General features: G+C 41.8%; 3 protein-coding genes across 6 annotated transcripts in view; all 3 read left to right on the top strand.

Annotated features, from left to right (window-relative positions):
* The window catches only part of LOC310878187 (sphingosine-1-phosphate phosphatase 1-like), a 28,887-nt gene extending 13,847 nt beyond the window's left edge, over nt 1-15,040 (top strand). For both annotated transcript variants that reach the window (XM_083792343.1, XM_083792344.1), the window contains one exon: nt 7,046-15,040. In XM_083792343.1, the coding sequence (XP_083648469.1) occupies nt 7,046-7,591 (546 nt within the window). In that variant the 3' untranslated portion in view covers nt 7,592-15,040. The remainder of the gene's footprint in view (nt 1-7,045) is intronic.
* A 2,468-nt stretch (nt 15,041-17,508) lies between these two features.
* On the top strand, nt 17,509-20,593 carry wdr89 (WD repeat domain 89). Its single transcript, XM_083792350.1, has 3 exons — nt 17,509-17,597; nt 18,189-18,738; nt 19,408-20,593. Exons 1-3 carry the CDS (start codon nt 17,521-17,523, stop codon nt 20,062-20,064), a joined length of 1,284 nt encoding a protein of 427 aa, XP_083648476.1. The 5' UTR covers nt 17,509-17,520; the 3' UTR covers nt 20,065-20,593.
* Nucleotides 20,594-21,649: 1,056 nt separating this feature from the next.
* The window catches only part of ppp2r5eb (protein phosphatase 2, regulatory subunit B', epsilon isoform b), a 49,483-nt gene continuing 44,727 nt past the window's right edge, over nt 21,650-26,405 (top strand). For 2 of the 3 annotated variants that reach the window (XM_083792348.1, XM_083792347.1), the window contains exon 1: nt 21,650-22,028. Coding sequence is in view for 1 of the 3 variants with exons in the window: in XM_083792346.1 (XP_083648472.1) it covers nt 22,171-22,199 (29 nt within the window). In the remaining 2 variants the exon portion in view is untranslated. The other variant, XM_083792346.1, reaches the window with a different exon arrangement.

Below are 26,405 nucleotides of genomic sequence, written 5' to 3' on the forward strand. Positions count from 1 at the left end.
TTGACTAGAGGCTGAGTGAAGCTGCTTCTTTTCACCTGACAAGGGAGAGTTTCCCCGGCCGGACGTAGAAGGAAGGAACACGTTATTCCGACCAGTTCCTTTCCCCTCCAGCAGGCGCCCCGGCTGGCCAGGGGGAGGTAGTTTAGAGACCAGGATTACTGCATGTTTTTTGTGAGGGTATCTACCCTAGCACACGGGGAGAACATGCAAACTCCACACAGAAAGGCCCTTTCGCCAACTCCGCCTCGGGTATGGGAACTGACACGGAGGAGAGAACTCGCCAACAGCGTCCCCAGAGGGAATCGAACCCAGGACCTTCTATCTGTGAGGCGACAGCACTACCAACTGCCACGTGCCCCCTAAATGGAACTATTTCGAAATTATTCCCAGCATCATCTTCTGCATTATGTTCTGGTCAGACAGAACGGACAACATATTATACACTGGTACCGATATATCTGTGCTAGGCCGACAACATTTGTGGGACTGAGGGGCTTTAAAGTTTAAGCACTGAACAAGCGAGCAAAGCATTTTCCCAAGTAGAACTTCTTTGGCACTGAGCAAGACTGCAGCATTAATTCATCATGCTCTTACAAGGGAGGCTTCTGCAGTGGTGATACTATTAAAAGATGTTGCTACAGAAATGTTTGTAATGTGCAGACCTGAGCTTTACTCAAATTCTGATACTGAAAACAGGCTACTGCAGAGTGGTCATGTAAGACATGTAAAATGTGGCAGATAAGTTAAACCAAGACCTCCATATGTAATTTCTTCCACTACTTGGTGTTTCATCCAAAAATACTTAGAAAATAGCAGCCTGTGTTCACGTGATCCACCTTTTTATCAAGAAAATGTCTTTTGTGCTAAAGAATGTACAAAGAAAAAGAAGGGGGGCAGGGGTGGTGGCATGATTGACTGAAACAGAAATCAATGTAACTATGCTTGGACCTTGCCAAATATTGAAAACATTTTTTTTTTCAAATACATACAAAAATTATAATAGTACTGTAGGTCGTGCAGATATGAAGGTAATCAAGGTTGAAGTAATCAAGGTGAAGCTCCGCCCCCACCACTCTGCAGCTCTAGGTCTGGCAAGCAGCGCTGCTCATCCATTGCCTTGAATGGAATATCACAGATTTTCACACAGAAAATAAGCAATCGTTTTCGAGACAGAACTTCAAAAACCTCTTCTAAATATTATCAACCAGGCCTGCACTGTAAAAATGTGCATGACATTTCAATAGCTAGAAGAGGTTTGTTTTACAGTGAGTGGAGTAGGAGCAGAATCAGCTCTTACGGGGAGCATTTCATATTGATTTGTGGGTCCACATGGTACATGGCTAGTTTCTACTGAATATTAGTCTAATGGTTGGTATTAGCTTAATGCTCTTAGGTGTGTGTGTGTGTGTGTGTGTGTGTGTGTGTGTGTGTGTGTGAGTGATTGAGTGAGTGAGTGAGTGAGAGAGAGAGAGAGAGACATGGTTGTGTGTAAGGTTTGATAGTCAGGGAGGTGCTACCATGCCTGCCAGCCTCATAATGTGTTCTGGAAACCATCACGGCTAATCAAACCACTTCCTCCATTCTTGTTCTACAGGAAATGTTTTGGGACACAAGGTTTTTTCCTACCTGGTATTGATATTGATGCTGACATGAAAAAACGTGTAATTATTTTTCTTATCTTTGGACTTAACGTGAAGGCTTGCACAGTCTAGGAATGAAAGCTTACTGTCCACTCTGGATAATGGCGTGCCGTAAAGCAAAATCCTCTAGAAAAGATTATTTATCAGCTTCAATTTGATAGAGCTTCCAGTTCCAGTTGTTTATCCTGTATACTGTACGAGTTAAAATTAGGTAAATAATCGTCTTTAAGTGGCCATATATGCACACAGTGGACATTTTGCTTTTACAGTACATCATACTTGGAGGTGGGAAACCCCACTGAGGTGGTGGTGTTGTTGACCCTGTGTGCAGCGGGAACAATGCAAGAAAATTGATAATTTGATAATTTTTAACTAAGCCTTAGCCTATACTGTATCTGCAACAGTAGCAATACATTAAAGAATGGGCGGTGGCGGTCCTTTTCTTTGGCCTTTTATGTGTAGCTTATTAGGAGAAACAACACAAACACGTTTTGTTGTATTCCTTAGCCTTCTTTGTCCTTCTCTGTGTTATCCATCCATATCCTCTGTCACAATTGATCTGGACAGTAAGGTACCACAGTGATTTACCCCATAGTGCACGTGCGCACAGAAGTTTTGAGTTTTTTTTGTGTTTTTATCAAATTCTGGGCCTAAATTTAACAAAATCAATGGCCAATGAAGGTCCCCAGGAGATTTTTTCAGGGCCTCAAGCCCATTACAGAGTATTACATTTTCCCTGAAGGGCCCCTGGAGCCCGAAAATCGGGTCCATTTCAAACCCGGTTCGGCATTGTCGAGCCTGTTATCGGGCATAGCGTGGATTAAATGATTGACGTGGGGGTGGTGGTGGCGCATCTCCGACCAATTGGTGTAAACTGTGATCGGTTTTGACGACGTGCGAATGGGGGACAATTTTAAACAAAGGCGGCTAACATGCTGTAGTTTGCTACTAACTTTGCATGCAGCACAAGGGCTGCCAAACTAGACTTTTGTTGTTTTTCTTATTTTTCCGCCCCCTCTCTTCGAAGTTAAACTGGGCAAGCTCTCTAAACTAACTGAGCCACAGTGGTAAGGGGGGCGAGATGTGACGGGTGGCCGTGGTTGCGTTATGCTTGCGCCGTGGAAGTATGGTGGAACGGGTGAAAAAGTTTTGGTTACATTAAAAAGACAAGAGGGGAGCGCTAAATGCAATAATGTAGCACAGTTGTTAACTTAATTAGTACATGCACGAAAAATGCATAGGCATCTGTTTTGACTCGGTGCATGTCTGCACCGAGTCAAAACAGCCGTCAGCTGCTGCAAGCGGAATGACCATCGTTTTCCAACCAAGACATGTGGTGCTTGCTGCCCAGCAACTTGCAGCAAGACTCTGTTGCCATAATTTATAATCCAATTCATAATACGTTTGGGAAACTCAAATCTCCCTCCCTGCCATATAGACTTCTAATAATAATTAAATGTGCGAGTTTGCCGACTTCTCAGTCTATCGCAAGGCAGATCTACAAGCTCACAACGCGGTGCAAACAGACGCAGTGTGAGCTTGTAGTTTGGCTAGGTTTTAATGTGTGACACCGTCGTACGATGACGTGTGTGTGTGTGTCACACACGTCACAACTGGGCTGAACTGGCCAGTACAAATAAGGTTCTGTTCAGAATGTATTGTCTCCCAGCTTTCAACAAGATAATAGCAAATGCTCGATAGTGGGCTCGATAAGGACCCGGCTCGATAAGCCTGCTCGATAAGATGATCGTTATAATACAAATTAACGAGCTCCATCCCTACCATTGGCCCAATGGCTAATTTGGCCCTGCTGCCAATGTTGATATGACCTGATTATATACCCAACAGGTCACCAAGACTGTAACTCTTGCACTATTACTCTTGACACCATATCATGTTGAGACTTTGAAATGTAATCTTATCATCTAGCTATGTCACATTGGATAATGAGGTCAGCTAAAATGTTAATGTTAATGTTTTATTTGATAAACATTGACCTATTCAGAATGATGATGGCAGATTTTCTTGAAGTCTCTAGGGTTCCTTTCTTGGCCAAGAGTATTGTTAATTGGTCTGTCAGGGTCTGTGCCATGAAGTTTATCTACAATCATTGTATCTAATTGTTCTGATATCTGATCTTATTAAGTTGTTAACCATTTGAGATGAACTGTACATCTGAAAGCGTTTGAGTGTGTTTGACCACCATTCTTCAAATGATCCACAAGCTCATTGAAATTGTGCATGGAGACTTGGGGTGGGTTCTTCTAGGGAATCTAGGGTCTTTTACAGCAGAAACTGACACTGTCTGCACAGGGGTTCTATTCTTTTCTTTGTGTTACAGTTTAAGGGGTTGAGTGTGACACTACACCTATGCCATTAATTCTAGTCATGTTCTCATTGCATTACCAAATGGCACATATACAGTGCCCAACTCTAAGTACTTGACCCTCATCTGGTTTGACAGACGGGTAGTGTGTGCCGGCTGGGTGGTGTGTGACAATCCGGTTGAAGTATACCTTTGGTACGGTGACAGCGGCGGCGGTCCCGGGAGAACAATAACGCGACACGAGACAGTATCACGCTAAAGGTTCACAAAGTTTATTACACACAACAGGAACATATATAGAGCTGGATCCCAACTGACGTGACAAGATATCAGACATAATAACCGCTAACTACAGCAAAGCTGACCTTGCTGTCTGAGATGTCTCTCGTAGCCTAACTATAAACTATGCTACAGTTCAGGCAGTACACGATACATATCAAGTACACTGTGATCTCTCGTACAAGTACACAGCCATGGGCGATCAGATTATAACACTCGGGGCCCTGCAATGCCAGCTTGTCTGCTTTCTAGTTCATTGTTTCACAACTCTCTCTGCTTGGCTCAGTGGAGGATATAACCATTGAAACCGAATAAATATATCAATCCACCATGTGTCCTAGTCCTAATCTTCCAGAAAGGGGATAAAACATTTCAAAGACAGCAATAAAGTGAGTAATAAATAATTATAAATAATTACCTATCTTGTAGTTGACTCAGGTGGCAACCTTTGGACCAGCGGGGAGCAGACACAGGGACTTAATTCAAGTTAATTGACTCAGGTGGCAACCTTTGCACCAGCGGGGAGCAGACACAGGGACTTAAAGAACTCCATAGGGCCTATGGATGGATGCCTATGGCATAGGCATCCCAAAGCATGGGCTACTGGTATCAATGTTTCAGCTAGCCGCTATTTGCCGTCTCGCTGTCACAGCTTAGTTTGTTACTTAATGGACCCAAATCCATTAAATCAGTGTACAGGCTTTAGTTGTGACATACTATTGGTCGACAACGACAACCTACCTCAAACCCTCACCTAACCATAACCACAAGCATGGAGCAGTACATGTTCGCCAACCTTAACGCATGTTTGCCAACCTTAATCCGGTCGCCAACCTTAATGCATGTTCGCCAACCTTAATCCTATGGTATGTCGGATAAGCGTGCGTACCCCATAAGTCAGTGGTTCTCAAACATTTTTCATGTCAAATTGCTATGTATATGGCCTGCATGGACCCCTATTTGAAAAGATTTTGTGTTAGGGACCCCCATAAGATAAGATTTGTTCAAATGTTTTGAAAATAGCAGATCTACATACAAGCTCACAATGCATTGCATCACAACTTGTGACTTTGTAGATGGGCTACATTCATTGGATTTGAGGCTACATTGCTGCGTGCCTATCTAGTTGCAACTGTTCATGACCATGAACTTTCCGATGAATGTCTGATTCACTGGCTTCCGCCCTTCCTCAGGGTTGCTATAGCTTTATGTAACAAAATAAAACAAGTAATTAAATAGGCTGCAACTGTATTTTTGTGTTAACCAGTTGTTAGCCAGCATTTTACTGGCAAGATGTGAATAAATATTTTCCCATAATTTACTGTAGGCTTGATAACAAATTACCAATGAAATTATTACAGTTACAGTACAGTACATATCAGATATCTTATCTCACCAAGATTCCATGCTCATGTGACTAACAGAATGTTTTGTCTTCAACCTCAATGCCGTATGTGCATTCCAAACTTTGTTCCCCATTTGCACTTGTAGCCTATGTAAGTTTGGATAAGAGTATCTGATAAATGCCAGAGACAAACTCATTAATTCACTTCACATTTTGAATAGGCTAGAATGAGTTCTGATTGAATCTTTGATTATTATTATTTTTACAGAATATGGATGAAGTAGCAGTGCTATTTCAGTGATCTGTTTCCTGACTTTGACCGGATTCACTCTTTCAGTTCTGATTATTTCCTGGACCTCTTAACCTTTTCCTTTAGTTGAGTACTAAAGTGATGCTGGTTGTAATACTATTTTTGTCATAATCACATCATCTTTAAATTCTCCACAGAGAGTCAAATGTGTCCATACAACATGTGTTGGACTGCTGTGGTCAGAACATGTGTTCCCAGTTCAAGAGCATACCAACACATGACTCCACCACTGGAGGGAAAGTGCGTGTGTGCATGCTTTTGAGGACCAATGAGTTCATAAGGCTACAAACACGAGGGAAATACTGGGAAGTGGAGATAGCCAGCTGGTCGTTTCAAGAGACTATCATAGGGTTATGTCTAAGTTTGTTTTTTTGCGCTGCGCTAGTGGTAAGCTAAAAACTCTCAGACATACACAGGCAAACCCAAATATATATCCAGTGGACTACTGGGAAGGGAACTACCGTAATTTCCGGACTATAAGCCGCACCGGACTATAAGCCGCAGCTACGTTAGCTCAGAGCCTGAGATGGCTCTGCGTTAGCTGTAAAAATCCATAGATTAGCCGCACCGTTGTATAAGCCGCAGGGTTCAAATCATGGGTAAAAAGCCGCAGCTTATAGTCCGGAAATTACGGTATGTGTCATTTTCATTATATTAATGCCTGTGAATGGTCCCTACTCTCACAGCATTGTCAGTCCAGAGTTCAGTGCCAGTTAAGGCTTTCCTGTTTCCTGACAACGATGGTGAAGTTCTTGTTGAACTTAATCGCCACCATAAAATGAACCAATGAACCAGATCTTTGTGCCCAACTGAAAATGTCATCTGGTTGAACCAAAGTGTCAGTGTGTGTGGGAGAAGGTGAGAGAGAATGAGATTTGATATCTTTATGTGTGTGTGTGTCTTTGCACTTGCTTTTGTTTATGTTTCTGAGGTTGGTGTGCTGCAATACTAAAGTTATACTAATATATTGTCTGAGAAATGTGTTAAAGAGGTCTAACTAGACTAGGTACCGTAACCAGATGATATGCTACTATAACTAAAAGGTTACAGCATCAGTCCTTGTAATGGCAATGTCCCATTATACACACATACTGTAGTATATCATTCTAATTTGTCCTGTTGTCTTGCTCTGCGTCTCCCTCCAGGATGTGATGGCCGGTATCCTGTACAGCACCCTGATCCTCCTCGTCCTCCTGCCGGCCCTGGACTTCATTGACAACTTCAACCTCACCTGTGTCTACGCCCCTCTCATCATCGTCTCCTTGCCCTTCCTACTTGGCCTCTTCTCGTTCACCCTGGACGCCTGGAGCACCTCCCGGGGAGACACCGCTCAGATCCTGGGCGTAGGGGCCGGCGTGGCCTTGGCATCTCACATCAACAACCGCCTGGACATTCTGCCCGATACTCCCCTGGATCAGCTCCCTTACTGTATTCCTGTGCTGGGTATAGGCCTGGTGGCAACAGCCACGTTGAAGCTCTTCATTGGTGTCCTGGTCCTGATGATGACACGAGCCATCATGAAGCTGGTCACGATCATGGTGGTGTGCCGGGTGGCGGGGATTCCCAGCACAGATGTGAGGAAGGCTAGACAGAACATGGAAGTGGAGCTGCCTTACAGATATATTGTCTATGGGGCGGTAGGCTTCAATGTTCAGTTCCTGGTTCCTCTGCTCTTCAGCTACATGCAGTAGTGACCACTTTCTAGTTTGCGGAACGGAACGGAACGGAACGGAGGGGGGGGGGTGTTTGACTTTACTCTGTGTGAGCACTAATTTATATGCTGTAATTACTTACCCCCCCCCCCCCCCCCCACACACACACACACACATACTTCTAGTTTGTTGTCGTCTGACTGATGACCTCTGAGGTCGTGATGGTAGCAAGGGGATGTCACTACCTACAGCACTGGTCTATTTCCTGATATGAGACTTTGCCCTCTTTCTTGCTAAGGTTTGGGGTAGTGGAATCTGATCCCTAACACTCATCTCAGGCTTTTTAAATCTCAGCCAAAGAGGAAGAATTTGTTTCTCTTCATCTGTGTGAGTTTTAGTCTGGCTACAATCAACACCAGCCAAGTGGCCCAAAACTTGAACATGACTCTATCCCTCCCTTGTTGGAGCGCATTATGCCCGCGTCATTCAAAAACCCTGATAGGGTTGCGTGTAAAGACCCACCCCTGCCTGTCTGCACACTCTGTCCAGGGCGCCGCTGCCGTGACAATACTCGGGGAGTCTAAAAGTTTGGAGCACCCTGAGTTGTAGATATTTCTCTGTGAGTCTGCCTCAGTAGTGATAGTGTTACATTTAGGCATGCTTAAGTTGTAAAAAGAATTATGTTCGTATAATTTAACAGAGTATGGGAGCTTGCTTTTTGTCAACGTCTTTTGCTCAGGCACAATCATAATGTAAGCATTATTGTTCATGTTTGGTAGGATTAGTTGGGGTTTGTTATTGATTTAAATTAGGTTTAGTTTGTTTTGCTTGTTTCTTTGTGTTCCCCATATAGCCTTATTTTCTTTAATTGAGAGCCAACACAGAGCGATATTTCACACCACGGACTGTGTCACTAGATTTTCCACCTCGGAAGACGGTCTGGACTGTCTGGTAACCACGGAGCAAAGAGGCAGGCGGGGCGGGTCTTTACGCAACCCTATCAGGGCTTTCAATGACGCATTATGCCCTCTCTGCGAAACTCCTCCCTGTCAAATGAAAAGAACAAAGTGACTTATATCAGAGGAGGTGTGTTTGTCCCCAGCCCCTCCCCACGACCAGCCACTAGGTGTCAGGAGTACCATGGACTACTTGGGGGGTGGTGCTTTAATTGGCACAATTGAAAATAAACTACACAGCCATGATTAGCAACAGAAGCTGTGCGTTTGCCTCTAAAGGACTGCATTTTGTAGCGTCATACCACTGATGGCGAAATGCCATGACCTGTGTCTTAGTAGTATTATTGTCGATGTCATATGAAGCCTTCAGACAAAGATCCATGTACATTACACACATTGTTTAAAGGTAGTTTTATTTTAGTTTCTTCTTAACCCAAACCCAGACCTTTACCACTGTCGCAGCTTCTGTACACTTTTAAGTACATGTATGGGAGGATTACACACTTCATTCCTAATGACTAATGTGGTGTGTAAAAGTTTGAGTAAAGTTGTTTATTTTCATTTAATATTCCATTACAAATATCATGCTAGTCCTCAAGCACTGTAAGTGACTTCTGGACTGACTGAAACATACAATTGCAAGTATGTTGGCATTTCTTATTTGGCACTCAGTCTGAAAGCTTCATTGATGATATCGAAAATATTTGAGCTTCCTATTTTCTCTAAAGGCAATAAGATTCTTGTGATTTTAAAGGATTTGTCTGTGGAGTTTTTATTTTCTTTATCCTCCAACTGGAGAATCCTACAGGAATTGATGTTGTAACCTTGGACTCCGGACACCTTTGCAGGAGATGATTAACTGAACGTTGTTGCTTTACATCTATCTCCTCCTGGGGAGTGGACAACCTCCTGCAATGAACATTCATTGTCGGTTTTGTCTCATTGTTTTGTGTTCACTCTCTATTTGAGGGTTTCTTTAAATTGCTGATGTACAGTGTTGTTTCCTCCTAAAGGGCTCTTTGTATCCCTGTGGAAATACCATGTTCAACTGATTCTGTCATTATGTAGATTACAGTCTGTCACCCTGTTCTCTGAGATGGATTGGTTTTCCTGTGTTGTGAATGGATAAAAAGCCATGACTGGGCACATAATTATTCTGACGTAAGCAAGAAAGGAAAGAAGGAAGTGTCACTTAATTTCACTGTGTTAAGTTTTTCTATTTTAAATACTACTCCATTCCTAGGAACATGAAATACTGGTAGTTTTATCTTCTAACAGGGAGCAGCTACATTAACCTGGTGTACCTGTTCTACATTTATATCTGATTATAAAGGGTTAAAGGGCAAGCCAGCAGTACTGGGTCCCAAGGACTGATGTTGATGGTCACTGTTGGCCCGTGTTGAGTCCACCAGTGGTGCATTCACACAAAGCACAGGTGACTTCCTGTTGATAACAGATGCCTCTCGCACAATGGAGTATCTCCTTTCAAGGGAAGATAGGCAGTGGAGATACCAATTGGTCTCAGGAGGGAACAGATAAAGTCTAATTGATGATGTCAGTCTTGAACTCCATATTTGGGCAAGAAGTTTAATCAGCGGATCTGTGGGACGGTGGATTTGAAATGTCAATTTCACAATATGTGAAAAATAGATTTACTTCCTTGCCCTACACTACAGTGTCACAGAAACTTGGTAGTGATCTGTGTAGTGATTTGCTAGATTAGCCGGGGGTGTGGACACCCACAAACAAACACGCCTCTAGATGGCTCACCACCAAGGATCCATTCCGTTCTTCTGAACAGAATGCTTTTCAAGTTATAGAAATAGTATAAATGTTTCTTCTTCCGAAAGGATACCCCAAATACTATTTATAAATAATTTGTCCTGATAATATTAGGAACAGTTGCAAAATTGTGTCGTACTACTATCTGGTTACATTTATAGTGAAATTAACACATAGGATTTTGCAGTGCATTTTTAAAGACTAACTGGACGAATCGCTTCTCCTTTACTTTACTTCCCTCTCTTCTCCCCGCCCTACTCTCTCTCCAATGTGTGAGTCATACTGCAGTAGTAGAAGCAGCACATGGGACTGAAAGCCCTGTGTTTCTCCCTTGTCTCATATATTTTAGAAAGTATTCTATGGGATTGGACCAAGTAGTGTCAGGGTAGGAAGCTACAACTAGCCCCCAACAGCATCGTCTGCTTTTATATTTTCGCTGTGACCTATATTATTTTGTAGCCATTAAACTGTAGTTGGTAAAATTGCAAATTGGCTGGTGAAATTTGGGGTGTTGCGTGTACCAGCTGCTGTGACTGGAAGACAGAAATGTTAAGTTTAGTGCACTGAGTGGAATTTTCATTATGGAGAAGAGATTCTCCTGTTTCCATTTGTAAAGTTAGAGTCTAGGTTGAAAGAGGTTTCCTTGTTTTTCGTGGATAGATAAATTACGACAGGTTTTCTAAGCAGGGTGGAGAACCAACACCAGCCAAAACTGGTATGTTTTGGCTGAATGGTTCTCTACTCTAAACTCCCAATTCCTGTGGCAGGTAGCCTAACCAACCATTGATTAACCCATCTTTTCTGATCAGGTTAAATGGTAAATGGCTTCTGGTGAATCTGTGGACATCACTGTAGCTTTTGTTTTGTATGATTTTGCTTCTTTTCTTGGCGTGCATGCATCCTTGTGAAATGTTAACAAACACCGGAGACACTCAATAATGCAGAGACATACTGTGTGTACAATGTGCCACCATCACTTGTTAGGAGTGATCCACTTGGTTAGATTTCCACTGCAGTTCAAAGTAGTGGGACGTGGGAAGTTAAGACATTCCCTACAGCTACATTGCTCACAATTTCACAAATGTTAGTTTTGTAACTGTTGGTATGGTTGCTAATTGCATGTTGGCTTTTGAGCACCTTGTCAGTCAGCTAACCAGTTCATTTTGTTTAGCAAATCTGCTGATTAAATAGTTCTCATTGTCACACCCCTGTCTGAGGCTAGGGTTGTATGAACAAACGGATGGCAAGGCACGCAGTTTGGCAGAAGTTTAACACGATTTAAGTGACAAGTGACAACAAAAGAGACCAAACATCTGCAAAATAGAAATAAAAAGGTATATTCAAAGCACTGTACTGCATATCATATATAACACCATAAATCATTTCCAAATAAGTCATTATCATATGATATAAGCATTCTAAGTATTTATAAATCCGGCCTTTTAAAATGTAAATTAAATAATTATAATATATATATATACAACATTATATATATATATATATATATATATATATATATCATAATAAACATCACAATAATAGATCTATGTAAACCATGGCATCAAACAATAACATCACTGCCTCAGCGACAGCTCCTTCCACCAGCAGAGTGAGCAGACACTACTAGACTGACTGACTGGGATATTCAGTCTGAGCTTTATACCCCCCATGGCCCCTCCCACTAGACTGGACCAACTGAATAGGGGTCAACATGATCCACAACATGTCAACTCTGCCTCGTTTGGCACAAAACACATTCCTATATATATAATATATATATATATATATATATATATTCACATTCACAGTTCAGTTGAGCTTGTAGCTCTTCTATTTGAAAGTCTTTAGTTTTCCCAAAAGTCCTTTTCTCCTTCGATGTCCCTCTGTGACAGGCAATCCTCCCCCTCCCTAGAAGGGGAGTTGGTTTGGCCTAAATTGAGTTGGTTTGGCCCAAATTGTGTTCAGCTTCTTAAAGTGACAGGAATCTAATGAGAGCAGTGTGTGTGTGTGGTCAGTTTGCTGCTTCTTAGTAGTCTTTGCATAACCTAACAGTGCGCGCTTACTGAAAGGCATGTACACTAGCAGCAAACTGTGACAGGGTGGGGTCACACTGTCACACTCATACATCTCATTATGGGTGTCTCCATAGTATGGTTCAAAAACGCATATGATGCCTTATTTGCATATTGATCCCATGTGTCTTTTCTGTAAGATGCTTTACTGTTGTGTTCTACTTTCCACAAAGCAATAATTGCTATTCTTCCTTGACTGAGGCTAAATGGGTTTTCACTTATGAACTAAAGGACCATGTGAAATCCCATTTGAAATTGATAGACCAATATGAACATATTTCAGTCTTAATTGGCATTAAGGCTTTGGCTTCATATGTAAGTCAAGGTCATTTGTAAACGGTACTGGCCTCCTAATATTGATGCACTAGTCTATACCCAGAATGCACTGTTTTCTTTTCAATGCACTGAGTAAAGCCTGATTCATACTTCATTGCACAATGATGTTGGGGCAGAAATAGGCAGTCTACAAGCTCTCAATGTGTGCAACACCGTTGTGCGCCAGAGCATCATTTAGGCTTCAGTCAGGAGGGAGTTTTTTGGCCCTACAGTAGATGCTGATCACAGGCCAGTTGAGTGGTTATAAGGACTTGCTGTATGACCAAGCTGCAAAGCTTGACTATCAAGATTGAAGATTGGGATGCCTGGGTTTAAGAGGCAAAAGATGTGACTATAAGCCCTACCCTTAGCCTCACTCAACTTAAACTTAACCGAAATTTCAAATACTTTTTCTGTGATGTGGTCAGTTTTTACTTTTACACCTTGGTCAGGAAGCGGAAACCTGGATGGCACACAAAAGAACCAACTTCACTCTGGAGAATTCTGGCCTATGATTGGTCAGTTGGTCTCTGTGGCACTGGCATCTGATTGGAGGAGAATGCGGGGCTGGACACGCCAGCTGTGTGTCCACTGCTCGGGTAGCTCAACATCCTGTGGCCTTGCCTTACGCATGTGCATGTACATGTGTTTTGTCTTTGTTCTGTGTTTTAGTGTGCTGTTGTCTGTGGTTAAAGGAAGGTTGCTGTTATTTTAGCATTTTGTTTATTGGACAATGTGATGTGACACTTATCATGCCATTCGATGGCATTAAAGCACACCACTACGGCAACCACTAAGGGTTAAAATGGTCACATTTTACATAATGGTCTTGTCCTATTAGTGCATTGAACTCTATGAGAATTGTGTATATACTGTATAAAATAGTGCTATGTTGCTGCAGCAGTGCAGCTGGTCACCTACAGCCCCTTATCACATCTTACTAGATGCTTTCCACTGCAGGATGTACAACTTTTCACAAAAGGATGTCCCTGCCTGCAAACAACCAGCCAGTGGGATGTTTATCTTTTGCATTCTAATTCTCATGATCCCTTCACAGGCCAAACCTGTGGGTGGTGAATTCCCTTTGTGAATATTAACCACTTTCCCTGTCCATATCACTGTCATTATGGGTGAACATTTTAAGAAATGTTCAAAGCTCAACCGTTTCACACACTTTCAGGACGTGGCATGAGCTTGTTTAGCTATTTGTCATACAGCAAAGTATACAGGGGTTAAGTGCTAACGGTTCGCAATTTTTAACCTTCCACGTATGTCGGGAGCCACGGGTGATTTTTAACCTGCAGCACGGGTTTGTCTGACTAATGACTGTAGGACTGTTGGTATGTCTAACCAACGTATGCACCCCCTCACAACATAGTTTTACACACTAGAAATACAGCCATTGTAGAACCATACTGTACGTGTGTAAGTTGTTGTGTTGTGTAAAAGTGCTGGCTGTGATATTTATATCTGGGCATAGGAAGACCCCTGTGCAGATGGGAGATAGATTGGGGAAATGAGATTGATAAAGGCGGATAAAGCCAAACTTCCTGATGTTGATGAGCTATTGTCCTGCTGTGATGGTCCATAGTGTTCGGGAGAGATGTTTTTTATGTATCACTAAATGGATAAATACCATTTTCAAATGACTGATGGCCCAGATTGAACTGTAAAAAGGAAGGAAAAAAGTATATTTGGAGTTGGAGATTCATTTGTTGTTGTAAAATTGTATTGTGTGCGTTTTTGTTGTTTGCGAACATATATGTTAAGATTTTGATGTTCCTGTTTTTCCCAATGTTGCTTTCTTTCATGTTGAAATGCTGACTCTCAGAGATAAGACTTTTCTAAGTGGGATGGTGAAATGCACACCACGGGAAATGTTTCACGGGCTCCTGTCGACCAAAATGAGAACAGAGTTAAATGTAGCTGTGTTCCTCATGCCCTTATAGTGCCTTCTCTTGTTCAGGAACACGAGTTGTGAGGTTACTCGTTTTTTAAATGGCCAGTTCATTTGAAAGTAGTTGGCATGTTCAAAATGTGTTATTCCTAAACGTTTGTCATCCTGTCATGTTGTGTTGTCTTTGCACGTGTAACTGCATTTAATTCTGACGAGGTGGGAAGTAGTCAGAAGAAAAATATACAGTAAATGGTTGTTAAGTTTGTCAACTCTTTGCCACTTTGGCAGGTGCTTTTGAGGCCTAATAAAGGTATGTTTGACCTCAGAAAGGCAAACTTCACTAGCGCTTTTGTGTTTTTCTTAAAGTTTATGAGGGGTTCCCACCTCGTCTCTCAGTTGTCACTGCTTCAGCTAACATTTGCAATATACTCTCAAGTCACAATACATGTAGATGTAGCTCCGTTATATAGGCATATATATATGTATATATATATATATATATATATATATATATATATATATATATATGCTATACCTTGATGAAAATTATTTGATTTCAAGACATTGTCATTTGCCTATGACGCATATTGACAAAAAAAACAAATCATTGAGTATTTGAGATTTGTCTTTTTCCCAAGACCAAATAAATTCCCTGAGCCCAAGAGTTCAAATACCTTCAGATTCAGGCTTTGGTAGTAGGCTACAAAACCAAAAAAGAGGATTAGGAACACTTTAATATCCAAGCTGTGATCATAGAATTAGTTCAGCAAACATTACATCAATAAGACAAGTTTGATTAAACGTTTTGAACTCTCGGGCCCAGGTGATTAATATTTTTTGTTTTTTATTATAAAGTTACGTTATAGAAAGTTTATTTCTTGACTATTACACTTGACTTGGATAATTACATCCTCTAAAATGTATTTTTCATGCCAGCTGTCTTTTTCAGAACAGGTTTTAAATATATTATGGTTGATAAAATGAATATATTGAAATAATTTGAAATTATACTTTTCAACTGTCTCCTTCAATGCCATTAAGTTGGTTGTATTCATCCCAGTTAACTATCATGTTGACATTGGACCATAGAGGACCATTTATGCAGTTCTACAGTATTTTTTCTATTTACAAATTGTAATGTTGGATTTGATCTATAAATATATTTCACTCACATTATTTTGTGTGAATTAATTGAAATAATACTGATCACAACATGCACCATCCTCTCCAACTCACTCTCTTTGACCATAAGAGAAAATCATCTTCACCCAAGGACAAGTGTCCAATTCCGTTTTACTTGTGCACGGGCTGTTTGGAAGACAAACACATTCAGGTACACATTCCTACCTGCAACCTTCCACAACAAATGTACCTGAAGAGTATAAGGCAAAGCTGTTTGAGTGTTTTGGTGTCTTAAGTACACTTGAAAGGACACATAGTTGCAGCAAGGAATGAATGAAGCTGGGGCCTGTATTGTTTAGCTGTGTGTCTGCAAGAATCTCTCTTTTCATTCCCCAGACAAAAATAATTTAAATGTCATACCCATATTGTACATGCATGATAGAGCACCAGGTGATTAACTGACTAAAACCATAACTGTTTTTATGGTGCTTGTTACTCCTGATGTTTACATTGCCCCTCCCTTCAAGTAACAGCAAGATACACACAGATGGTGAACTGGTATGTCACATTAAACTAAAGGCCAGACAAGCAGCGAAGTTTCCAGAGGGCAATGCCAAAGCCTGCTTGGTACCAGCCTACTACCAGGGAAGTAGCAGAACTAAGAAAACACACACCAGTCCCTGGCCTGGAGATAAAACACATGTTCTACCCTCTTGGCATGTCAGCAGCACAAGTAAAAGTGTATATTTAAGTCAGCCTTCTTGATGAATGTTTTTGGAAGAGCAAAACATTGTTGAGTCAGAGAATGTAACTAGCAGTTAACGTTATTACTGAGCCACCTGTTACCCCAGGATTTGGGATAGGCTATGCTAGGAGTAGTAATGGTAGGCTACTGGGAGTCGGAGAGCCTGAAAACGTATAGTAGGCCTAGGCCTACAGCGTTTTCAGGCAGTGGAATGCCCAGCTGACCTGCTCGTCTTTTACAGGTTGCCAGCCACCTTCGTCCAGAGCCAGACTCAATGTGTAGTAAAAATAAGTGATGCACATCAGCGTCGGAGAGGAACAGGCACTGTCAGATCAGTTACGCAACTTTTGGGAAATCGAATCCCTTAAATCCACATGAAAGAAATGCATTCTGAGAAGGAAGACATGGCAGTGTATCCCAAGCCGTGCATATCCACGGTACATGCCGATTCCCACTATAGGCTGAGGAAGAAATGCCACTTGACAGTTTTCAAATCAGCCTCATGGTGGCGCTACAACAGGCCAAGTTGCGTCTCACACACACACACACACACACACACACACACACACACACACACACACACACACACACACACACACACACACACACACACACACACACACACACACACACACACACACACACACACACACACACGCGCAAATTGCAGACAGCAGCCAGCAGGTGTTCGCTTTGAAAAGGGTAGGCCGCAGTAAAAGGCTACGTGTGTGATTCATTCAAAATGTATGTAGACTGGCTTCTCTACTCTTTCAGATAAAATGAAGGGGACGTGGTTGGTTTGTGTGGTTTTGTTTCCAATCCAACGCAGTACGAATGAAGTACCGGTAGTCTACTCCCACCTGGCGGCGATTGAACAGAACACACATACATTTTCGTTGTATCGTTTCCATAGATTGTGCCCCAATATAGCCACGTGTCAGGCAGCATCGGAGGTGATAATGAAGCTGAAGTGTATGCGGGTTACCCATTTAGTTATTTTATAATCGTAATGTATTTGACGTGCGCGAGAGTTATGGCTCGTGTTCTTCTCCTGTCCAGCGGAACTATCGAGCGGAAAGATGGGTTCCGAAGGGACTGTAAACACGGTGACGCGGCTGATTTCATCAACGTGCTCACTCAGTCAGCGTGATCTAGGGTAAGTGTTGTGTGAGGATTTTGTTTACCGTTACTGGGAGCACAGCACATTACCAATATATTAGCAGCGTAGTACAATATTTAGCGTCCCAGCTCGGCCGTGGTTGTTGAGACATCTCGCAAATAGGTATGTTAATGCAAACTACATAAAAGCACATGATGATGATGACCTCATGATGATGAATCTCACAACCAGGGTTCGTGATATTTGCCTATCTACGACTCGGCGAGAAGAGATTGTAATGTTTGTTAAATGTTGAATATTCATTTTCGCCACACCACGAACACCGAGGCGCCAACTTCCGTTAAACTGTTAAATCGAGAACATTGGACGTTTTAGTTGAGCGTCAGTGTGATATGCTGGACAACACGTGCATTAGTTCTGTATGCTGTCACACGAACGAACACGCCGTGTTTCTAAAAGAGAGAAAAAACGAAACCAACTACTAATATACTTGCCCTTAATTTGCACATTTCTTGAGAATTATATACGCAAAGACGGAAATCTGGCAACAGTGCGGATTAGCATGCAGAAAATGTATCTGACAGCCCCAGTCCCCCCCACCTATCTACAGTCTTGTTGTTTTCACAGTGCTGCCATGGAGATGGTGGAGGAGAAACTCAGTGCTCTGTCCATTGCTCGGCGGTCCTGTCCAGAAGAGCCCTCCTACCTGCTTGATCTCTCCATGCAGCCCTCTCATTCTGGCTCAGCCCAAGGCCACCTTCTTGCTGTCTCCTGCTCTGACTTCTCCATCCACCTTCATGACAAGGACACTCTGAAGCTTCTGGGCGATTATAAGGGGCACAGTGGGGCATTGTGTGGTGTCACATTTGCCCACACCTACCCTGACCTGCTCTACTCTGCTTCGGCTGATGGGACAGTGAGGACGTGGGATGTCCGTCGGCCAGATACAGAGGCAGTGCAGGTGTTTAAAAGTGATCCATCCCACCATTACTGTAGCTTTGATTTGAGCTGTAGTGATTTGGTGGTGTGTGCCGGTACAGAGCAGGTCAGTAAGGAAGACAGTTTCCTGGTATTCTGGGATGCCCGTGTGAGTGGTAAAATGGGAGCCAGTGGAGGCAGCAGTGATGGTACCCTCCTTGGGGTGTACTCCGAGTCTCACAGTGATGATATCACACAGGTATGTATCATAATTTTCTCTGTTTTCTTTTGAGTTCCCAGTGTATAGCGTATTGGATTTTCTTATTACCAGTGTATATATATATATATATATTTTTTTATGCATATACACGACCACATTTATATACATAAAAAAACCTCAAACTTATTCCCATTGTGGTACTTATTACTTAAGAGCTTGTTTCCATTGTGGTCCGTTCAATTTGATTCTTACCTGTATCCTATACAATTGCTTCCAACATGATGAAATCTTAATCAAATAAGGTTTCAAAATAAAAATAAATCACACCCGTGTGGGCGCTCTTATTATCATACATCATCTCATTCTGGCCAATCACAACTCACTTTTGTCTTCAATTTGTGTTTACACAATTTTGTCTTCAATTTTTGTGTTTACACATTTTTGTCTTCAATGTTTCTGTTTACACAGACCCTCAAAGCTGGACATAGGAGGGGCTAGCACCCCTCAAAACATTATCAAATGTCCAAGGTTCTATTTGTGTAACAACACACATCTTTCTGTCTCCTCAGTCCACAATACTATCCAATAGAATAGAAACACCTTAAAAATAACCATATCAATCAATATAAATGTTTACATTTCATCTGTTCATGTATATACAATTTTCTTTATGCACTAAAAATAATAAATCAAACATCTCAACCAAAGGTACACTTCCACCCATGTGACAAGGACCGCCTGGCATCGGGCTCTACAGATGGCCTAGTGAACGTGTTTGACTTGAGTCTGGGACGAGAGGATGAAGCTCTGCTGGCGACCTTCAACAGTGGCTCTTCAGCCAGCTCTGTCTGCTGGTCTGGGAAGGACTACACCCAGCTGCTCTGCCTCAGCCACGATGAGGGGCTTCAGCTCTGGGACCTAAGCCAGCTGGACACTGACGAGCCCCTTACCATCTATAGCACTGTAGACGCCCGCAGTCTGAGCCTGTTCTCTGGCAGTGAGGAGTCTGTGGATTACCTGGTAGGGGGGCAGTGGATGGAGGAGGCCCAGAGACTGGTGGTGGTTGCGGGGACAAACAGCGGGGACCTCCACCTATTGGATTGCGATGGTAGGGGGCTCCGTCTGTTGAGGTCCCTGCGAGGGGGCCACACAACCACAGTGCGCTGTTTCCTGTGGGACACCAGCTCAGCAGGGGAAGTTAACTTGGTTACCGGAGGAGAGGATGGCCAGCTGCTCCTATGGAAACCTGGAGGGGAGGAGCTTATGCCAGGGAAGAGGGAGAGCATGAAGTGTGACTCTGTGCTGAAAGTAAAATCGAGGCTCCACAAAAAACATGACTACCACAGGGATAAGAAAACAACATAGTTTAACATGGAGTTACATTTCTTTTAAAAATAACATACTGAAAATGAACAATACTAGAGTGACAGCTATTGTGCTACAAGAGTCTGCCTGGACTATTCATAAATTAGCCTTCTATAAATGTATCTATTTAATATAAAACCCTGCTCTTTTTGTAGCTTGCATTTTTTAATGTCAGTATAACTTGCTAATATTGATTTAAGCACTTTTCTTTTTTCGGAAGAGAGAAAGCCAATATTAATAATGATCCATTAATTAAGTAGTAGAGAGGTCTTTGCTTAAATGAAGATTGATGATTATTTTAAGATGGTGTTTTATTCAGCTGAAGACCTCTCTATAGCCTATTTAGTAGGCTAGTACATGCTGGGAGAGTTACTACTATATTCCTCTCAGTGGAACGGGATTGGAGTTAAAAATGTTTGTCTGTGTAGTCCTGCAGTGAATAGATTTTTAATGTTAATTAAATACAAAAAAAAGGTTTTATATTTCGAAAAAACAATCTCTTTCCAAGGGTTTGACAGGTAACTGCACTGACTGAGTACAGTAGCAGGCCTACATGGCAGTTATGTAACTCTGGTGCTACTTCCTGCAAAACGGTAAATTGCCGTGTAAATAAAGCCCAGATACTCGCATACTGGAAAACAGCGTTTCTTTTACATATTAATGCTTTGATTGATGATAAAACAATACGAAAAATGTTGAAACCCCGCGATTTTACCATCTAGACGCGGTTTAAACTGCAAAAGACAGGGTTGGGCCTGGCTTGGGCAGGTTGAGCCTCATTCCACATGGGGATGTTCCATTTGTGTATCCCATAGCCCGGATGGACGACCGGTCGTGCTTTGATTGGTAAATGGTTGTCGAGCAACCAGCATTGTATTTATTTATATTTGACAGTTAAAGTTTAAACGGTAGTAAACAAAATAGCGACGAGTTAGATGCGTGCTGCTAAACCTAGACAAAGGGACAAGGAAAGAGTATCAATGACCAGTATACTTTCCTAAAAGATTTGATTGAAGTATTTATTAACAGATTGGAGAATTACAGTACATTTTAAGCACAACTCAATACAAAACTTACTGGATGACACCATAAAGCATTACACTTGTTTACAATATGGTCCACCATGTTCAATTCATCATAACATTTAGATACTCATCATTATTGTAGCCAGTGCTGAGTGCACGCATACTATAGTATATTGCACATTTGAGCATTGTATTAATCAACTGTAATAGTGTTTTGTTTCCTTTCCCCCCTATATTTATGATTATCATAATTTAATAACCAAATCATGTTTTGGTTGAGGTTTCCTGACAAACCAACCAGCCAATCACAGCACCACCATCTCCTCGGACTATGGGAACCAGACTACCATTCCACATCGCTTTCTGCCCAATCTCTTTCCTTGTCCCTTTTCCCTCACAACCTATCCCAATGCATTCGTCTCTGGGAAAGCCTCCTCTTGCTTCGTCGGTGATCGACGTGGTCTAGAGTCCAATCATGTGTTGCACAGCCCACTCGGCAACCAATCACCATCGCGTGTTGATCCAAACCCACGAGCAGGTTAGGTGCATCTCTGTTATGTGTGCCATGGTCTCAACCCAGTAATATTGACAATAGGGCAAAAAAGATATATCCCCAAATCAAACACGGTCCAAGGAAAATATACAAATATAAGAGTTTGGATAACGGAAGCAATCGAATCGATATCGGGAATGTAACTGAGTTACCGTAATCGTTTTATACCGTACTTTGTTCTTAATGGGTGTCGGAGGATTATATCGTTAGAAGGTAAAAGGTACTCGTGGGTTTGGCTGTAATAAGGCCAAGATTTTCCTGCTGTCTGGCCGCTGCTTGGGAGGCTCTTTGCAACGAGCTGGAAGTAGCCTAGCTTATACATTTCCTATCATAGGATAAACTCCTTGCCGCCGTCTTCGTTGCTCAGCAGCACACAGAGGATCCAGGTAAAGTAAAACCATAGCAGAGCAGAGCTGCAGCCGCGGCTCGGTCGGGACTCGGGACGGTGTGTCTGTCACAGTGTGTGAAGTGAACGAACGGTAGTTTAGCTCTAGCAGCATTAGCAGTGCCGTTGTATTTACATCTTGGATGATGGGTGATCGGCCAAGCCCGCCCAGGTAACGTTATCTTATTAGTACATATCACGTACAATTAGACATGTACCTGTGCCATGCTGTGATATGACGCTCATCTGTTTTCATTTTCATGTCCACAGCTAGCTGGCGCTAGCCAGTTAGCCAGACCACTGAACTTGAGCTAACCCGCGCTAGCCGTAGCACTGTCGTTAGCTGGCTGTGTAAAATGTCATTTTATCCAGTGCCTCCTATCGGGTTATATAAAGCATAGCTGTTTCTGTATTAAAATAATATCACGGTGTATTGTACACTGAAATTTGGTAGCTAACTATCAGTTTACTCTTAAATTCAAGTGTTTTTGTATCGGCAAATCGGCTAGCTAATGCGGCTAGCTGGCTAATGTTAGCGGGTTAGCTTTGACTTGTCAAGTTTTGAATATGTGTTGCTTGCTGCCGCCAGGCCCAACATACATGATCATGATGAAACACAATTTCTATTTGATTGCTTGATTTTAAATCCGTACAGCTAAATTGGCTTCCTAATACGCAGATATAAAAACGTAATAATGGTTACTTTGTTAAATCTGGACTGTTATCTGTGGCTTTGGCTTTCTATTAGCTTAGATTCTCCTTGATGCTCATGTTTTATTGGAGTCTGTTCGAGCTGTGATTCAGGTAAATGCTTGTCAAAGCAACGTTATCACAGTTTTGGGTCAGAAAAAGAATTGTCCAAGTCTTATGGAAAAAGTATTCTTACATTATGGTTTACAGGGCCTGTGAATCCGGCCACATATATATAGTTACACATACTGAATGAGTGGTGTTACTCAGATATGAACTTTGACTTGCTTTGCACATTTCGGCAATGTCCAAACTTACTCTAATATGTCATTTGGCCCATTAACTGTTCTTATGTTGGCCAGAATTATTACAGCCCTGTGGAAAGATGCATGAATCTTAATGTTCCTGAAAAAAATAATAGTTATCAGTTATTTTGTATACGTTACGGTAATAAATTGTGACATCAATGACATGTATGATGGGTAGAAACAGTATGTAAAACAGGGATGCTAAGAAATGCAGCTAGGACTCAGTCATCACTCATCAGTTGTCAATGTTTCAACTATGAGTATTGTCTACTGTCAGTGTCTATAGTGTCTAACATAATGTCTCAAGATATGTTGCCCTGAGCGATTGCGAGTCTGTGTACTTGTCAAATTACGATGACAACTTTTGTTTTTAAAAGGATTTGTTCTTGACTACAGTGTAATTGTGTAGTAATTACTGTGCTGTGCACTGAAATGGAGCAGCCTTTTGCAAACTATATAGAACTAGCTCTTTGGAGGTTTTGTTCTTAAACGTATGCACTATGCAGTATGCACAATAGATGAATAGAACTGTATTAATCACACAGGAATTGATACACATAAATGTAGACAGACAGTATGGATAATCTTTGCTGTTGGAACATCTACCCTATCTTTGTGTCCATGCTCCAACATTGCATTGCTCTTCATATGACTGTCTAAATTTGGTGGCACAAGGATGCTCAGAATTGTTGAGGAGAATGTTATCAAAGCTATCAAAACAAAATCATGTGCCGGCATACAGAAAGAGAGGAAACCCTCTTTCAGTCAGGCCTGTGTGTGTGTGTGTGTGTGTGTGTGTGTGTGTGTGTGTGTGTGGGGTGTAATAAAAAACATACATTTAGAATGAATACCTAAACCAATTTATAACTGAACAATCAAGAAGCATGCTTTAACATTATTTTCTTGTATACAGTACTACAGTAGTATCGATGACTTTTATAATCAAGTTAGTCAGATTATACCTGGCCCATGACCCTGTATTATAATGGTTGTATACAAAAATAGTTAAAATAGTGGATCTACTAGCTAATTGTTTTTCATTAATCATAATCAAGGCAAAGGTTTGAGTCAGTTGAGTGAGTACCTCACCTCTCAATGAGTTTGTTCATCTCACCGAGAGGTCAGTGTTATGTCCCAGCATCCAAAGTCTCCTGGCGTTTATGATGAGGAGGAGGAGGTGCAGCCCGGTTCTCTGATCTCTTATCAGTACACACAGTAAAATCCTGAGTGTCATTTTCACTCACAAGTTGCAAATGGAATAAATGAACACAGGATTTTACTTTGAAGTATCTGTTTAGATCCATCAGCTTTTTGTTTGCGTTTGCCTTTATTGATCCAGCGCGGGGAATTCAGTCACAAACTGGTACAATTACCACAGTGTCATCGCGGCATCATAGAGTAACTAATATCAATACAATCAGTATTATACTGTTCTACAATAATATCTGCACCATACAGTGTTTGTGAAGAATAGAATACAGTATCTATGCGCAAGACTCGTATTGTGTCATATGTGTAATTGTGCATGTGTGAAGTTGTTGCTGGTCATGGCTGTGTGCACTGTTCATTCTTCAAACCGTGTCCAATGACTCATCAGATCAAACGAAAGATTGTTTTGTTTAACTTCTCAAGAGTACATTTAGTTTCCATAAAAGTTTAGAACACTATGCACAAATATAATTTTGTACTTTTAAACACATTGACAAGTAATTATGTGTGTTTACAGTAGGGCTGGGCAATATATTGATATTCGACAGGTATTGGGCTAGGAGACTAGATATCATATGCGATTTTTTTTTAAATATGATTGATATGGTATGGCATCTTTTCCTGCGTTTACTTTAACCACTTTAGCCCTAATCAAAAATACCGTCTGTTGAGGTACTTGGTAAGAAAATATGCCATTTGATCCCCCCCCCCCCCCTTCCATATTGCCTGTCGAGTGCAGAAAAGTACCCAGGAAGAGGTTGGTAGAGACTAGAGAGTGTACCTGTCATGAGGTTTGTTCAATATAAACTAAGGAGACCATAACTATGAGATATAATGTATTGGAACATTCCTAGGATAATTTAAATATTTGATAAGTTATTAGCTATCATTTGCTCTGTTGGGATTTTTTTAATATTAACGATGTGCTGGCACTATCATACAAGTCAAATGTTATCACCTTGAACCTATTTATTAAAGTAAGTAGGTCGGGAGTGGCTTATTATTGGTATTAGTAGGTAGTCTGTCCCCGTTACAATGCGCTAGACCCTGAGGTGGAGTGTCACACCTACCATCAGTTCCCACTCCCAGTACTTACCGCACAACTTGTGGCACCCAAGCCAAGTAGGCACTGCTTGGTATCGTACCCATGACCGTGTGGTCCAAAGGCGAGAGCTCTACCGACTGAGCTACCTGGACACAATATTTTATTAGGAATGTTTTATTGTTATGTTGGTAATAATCAGTCATTGGTCTAATATCACAATCTGCACAGGGTTGACAGTTGACAGTTTGACACGGTTGCCCGACTGCCCGTGGCAATTAAATAAAACATTTGGGCAAGTTAACTAGTTAAGTTTACTTTCAGCTTGCTCGAGAAGGCTTCAGTAAATATTATTGGCTATTCATGAAGAACAATGCAACCTTTTTACAACTATCAGTTGCACTCATTCTGGTTTTTCAAAGTAACAACTCTGCAGTTATCCATTGGATTTAACACTCATTTGCCCAAATTCGAATCATTTAATAATGGACAATTTACTTTTCGGGAAAGTAAGCATGGCCTTTGAGTAGAACATGACCTGTGTCGCAAGTGCCTAGGCTCTGAGATCTTAATGCCAACCCCTGAAACAAATCTCATACCAGAGACTATAGTATAGATGTATTTTGAATTCAGACTTTGCCATGTCGGAACACAGACTAGATCCCTGAGCTTTTCCTCTGCCTGCCTCCCTTTCATCTTGTGTGTGTGTGTGTGGCCTTGTTTTTCCCTGTTTGTTGACTTCCTGTAGAGCGCTCTCTTCCTCCCTTTCCTCTCTTTCTGTTGCCCTCCCTGTTTCTCTCCCCCTCCTCCTGACTTTGCTCTTCTTCTGATTCTCTACCCCCCATTCCTTTACATCCCCCTCTCAGACCGTTTCCTATGCTTCTCCTCATTGCTCCCTTTTCTCTATCTTTGTCCTCCTCTTCTTCTCCTTCTCTAATCCTCTGTGTGGATGTCGTCTGTTCTCTTATGTAAGAGAGACTCAGGGAGGGGAATGTGTTTGTGCTGTGTGCCGTATGCCCGGCGAGCCGACAAGCAACCGCGGTGGAACATAGTCGAGCCTCTCGCCATTAGCCTGCCTGCCTGTCTGTTTGGTCAGCCTGTCTGATTGGCGGAGATAGAGACTGAGAGT

Source organism: Protomyctophum parallelum (genome assembly GCF_964188405.1).
Source record: "Protomyctophum parallelum genome assembly, chromosome: 20".
NCBI classification, from domain to species: domain Eukaryota; kingdom Metazoa; phylum Chordata; class Actinopteri; order Myctophiformes; family Myctophidae; genus Protomyctophum; species Protomyctophum parallelum.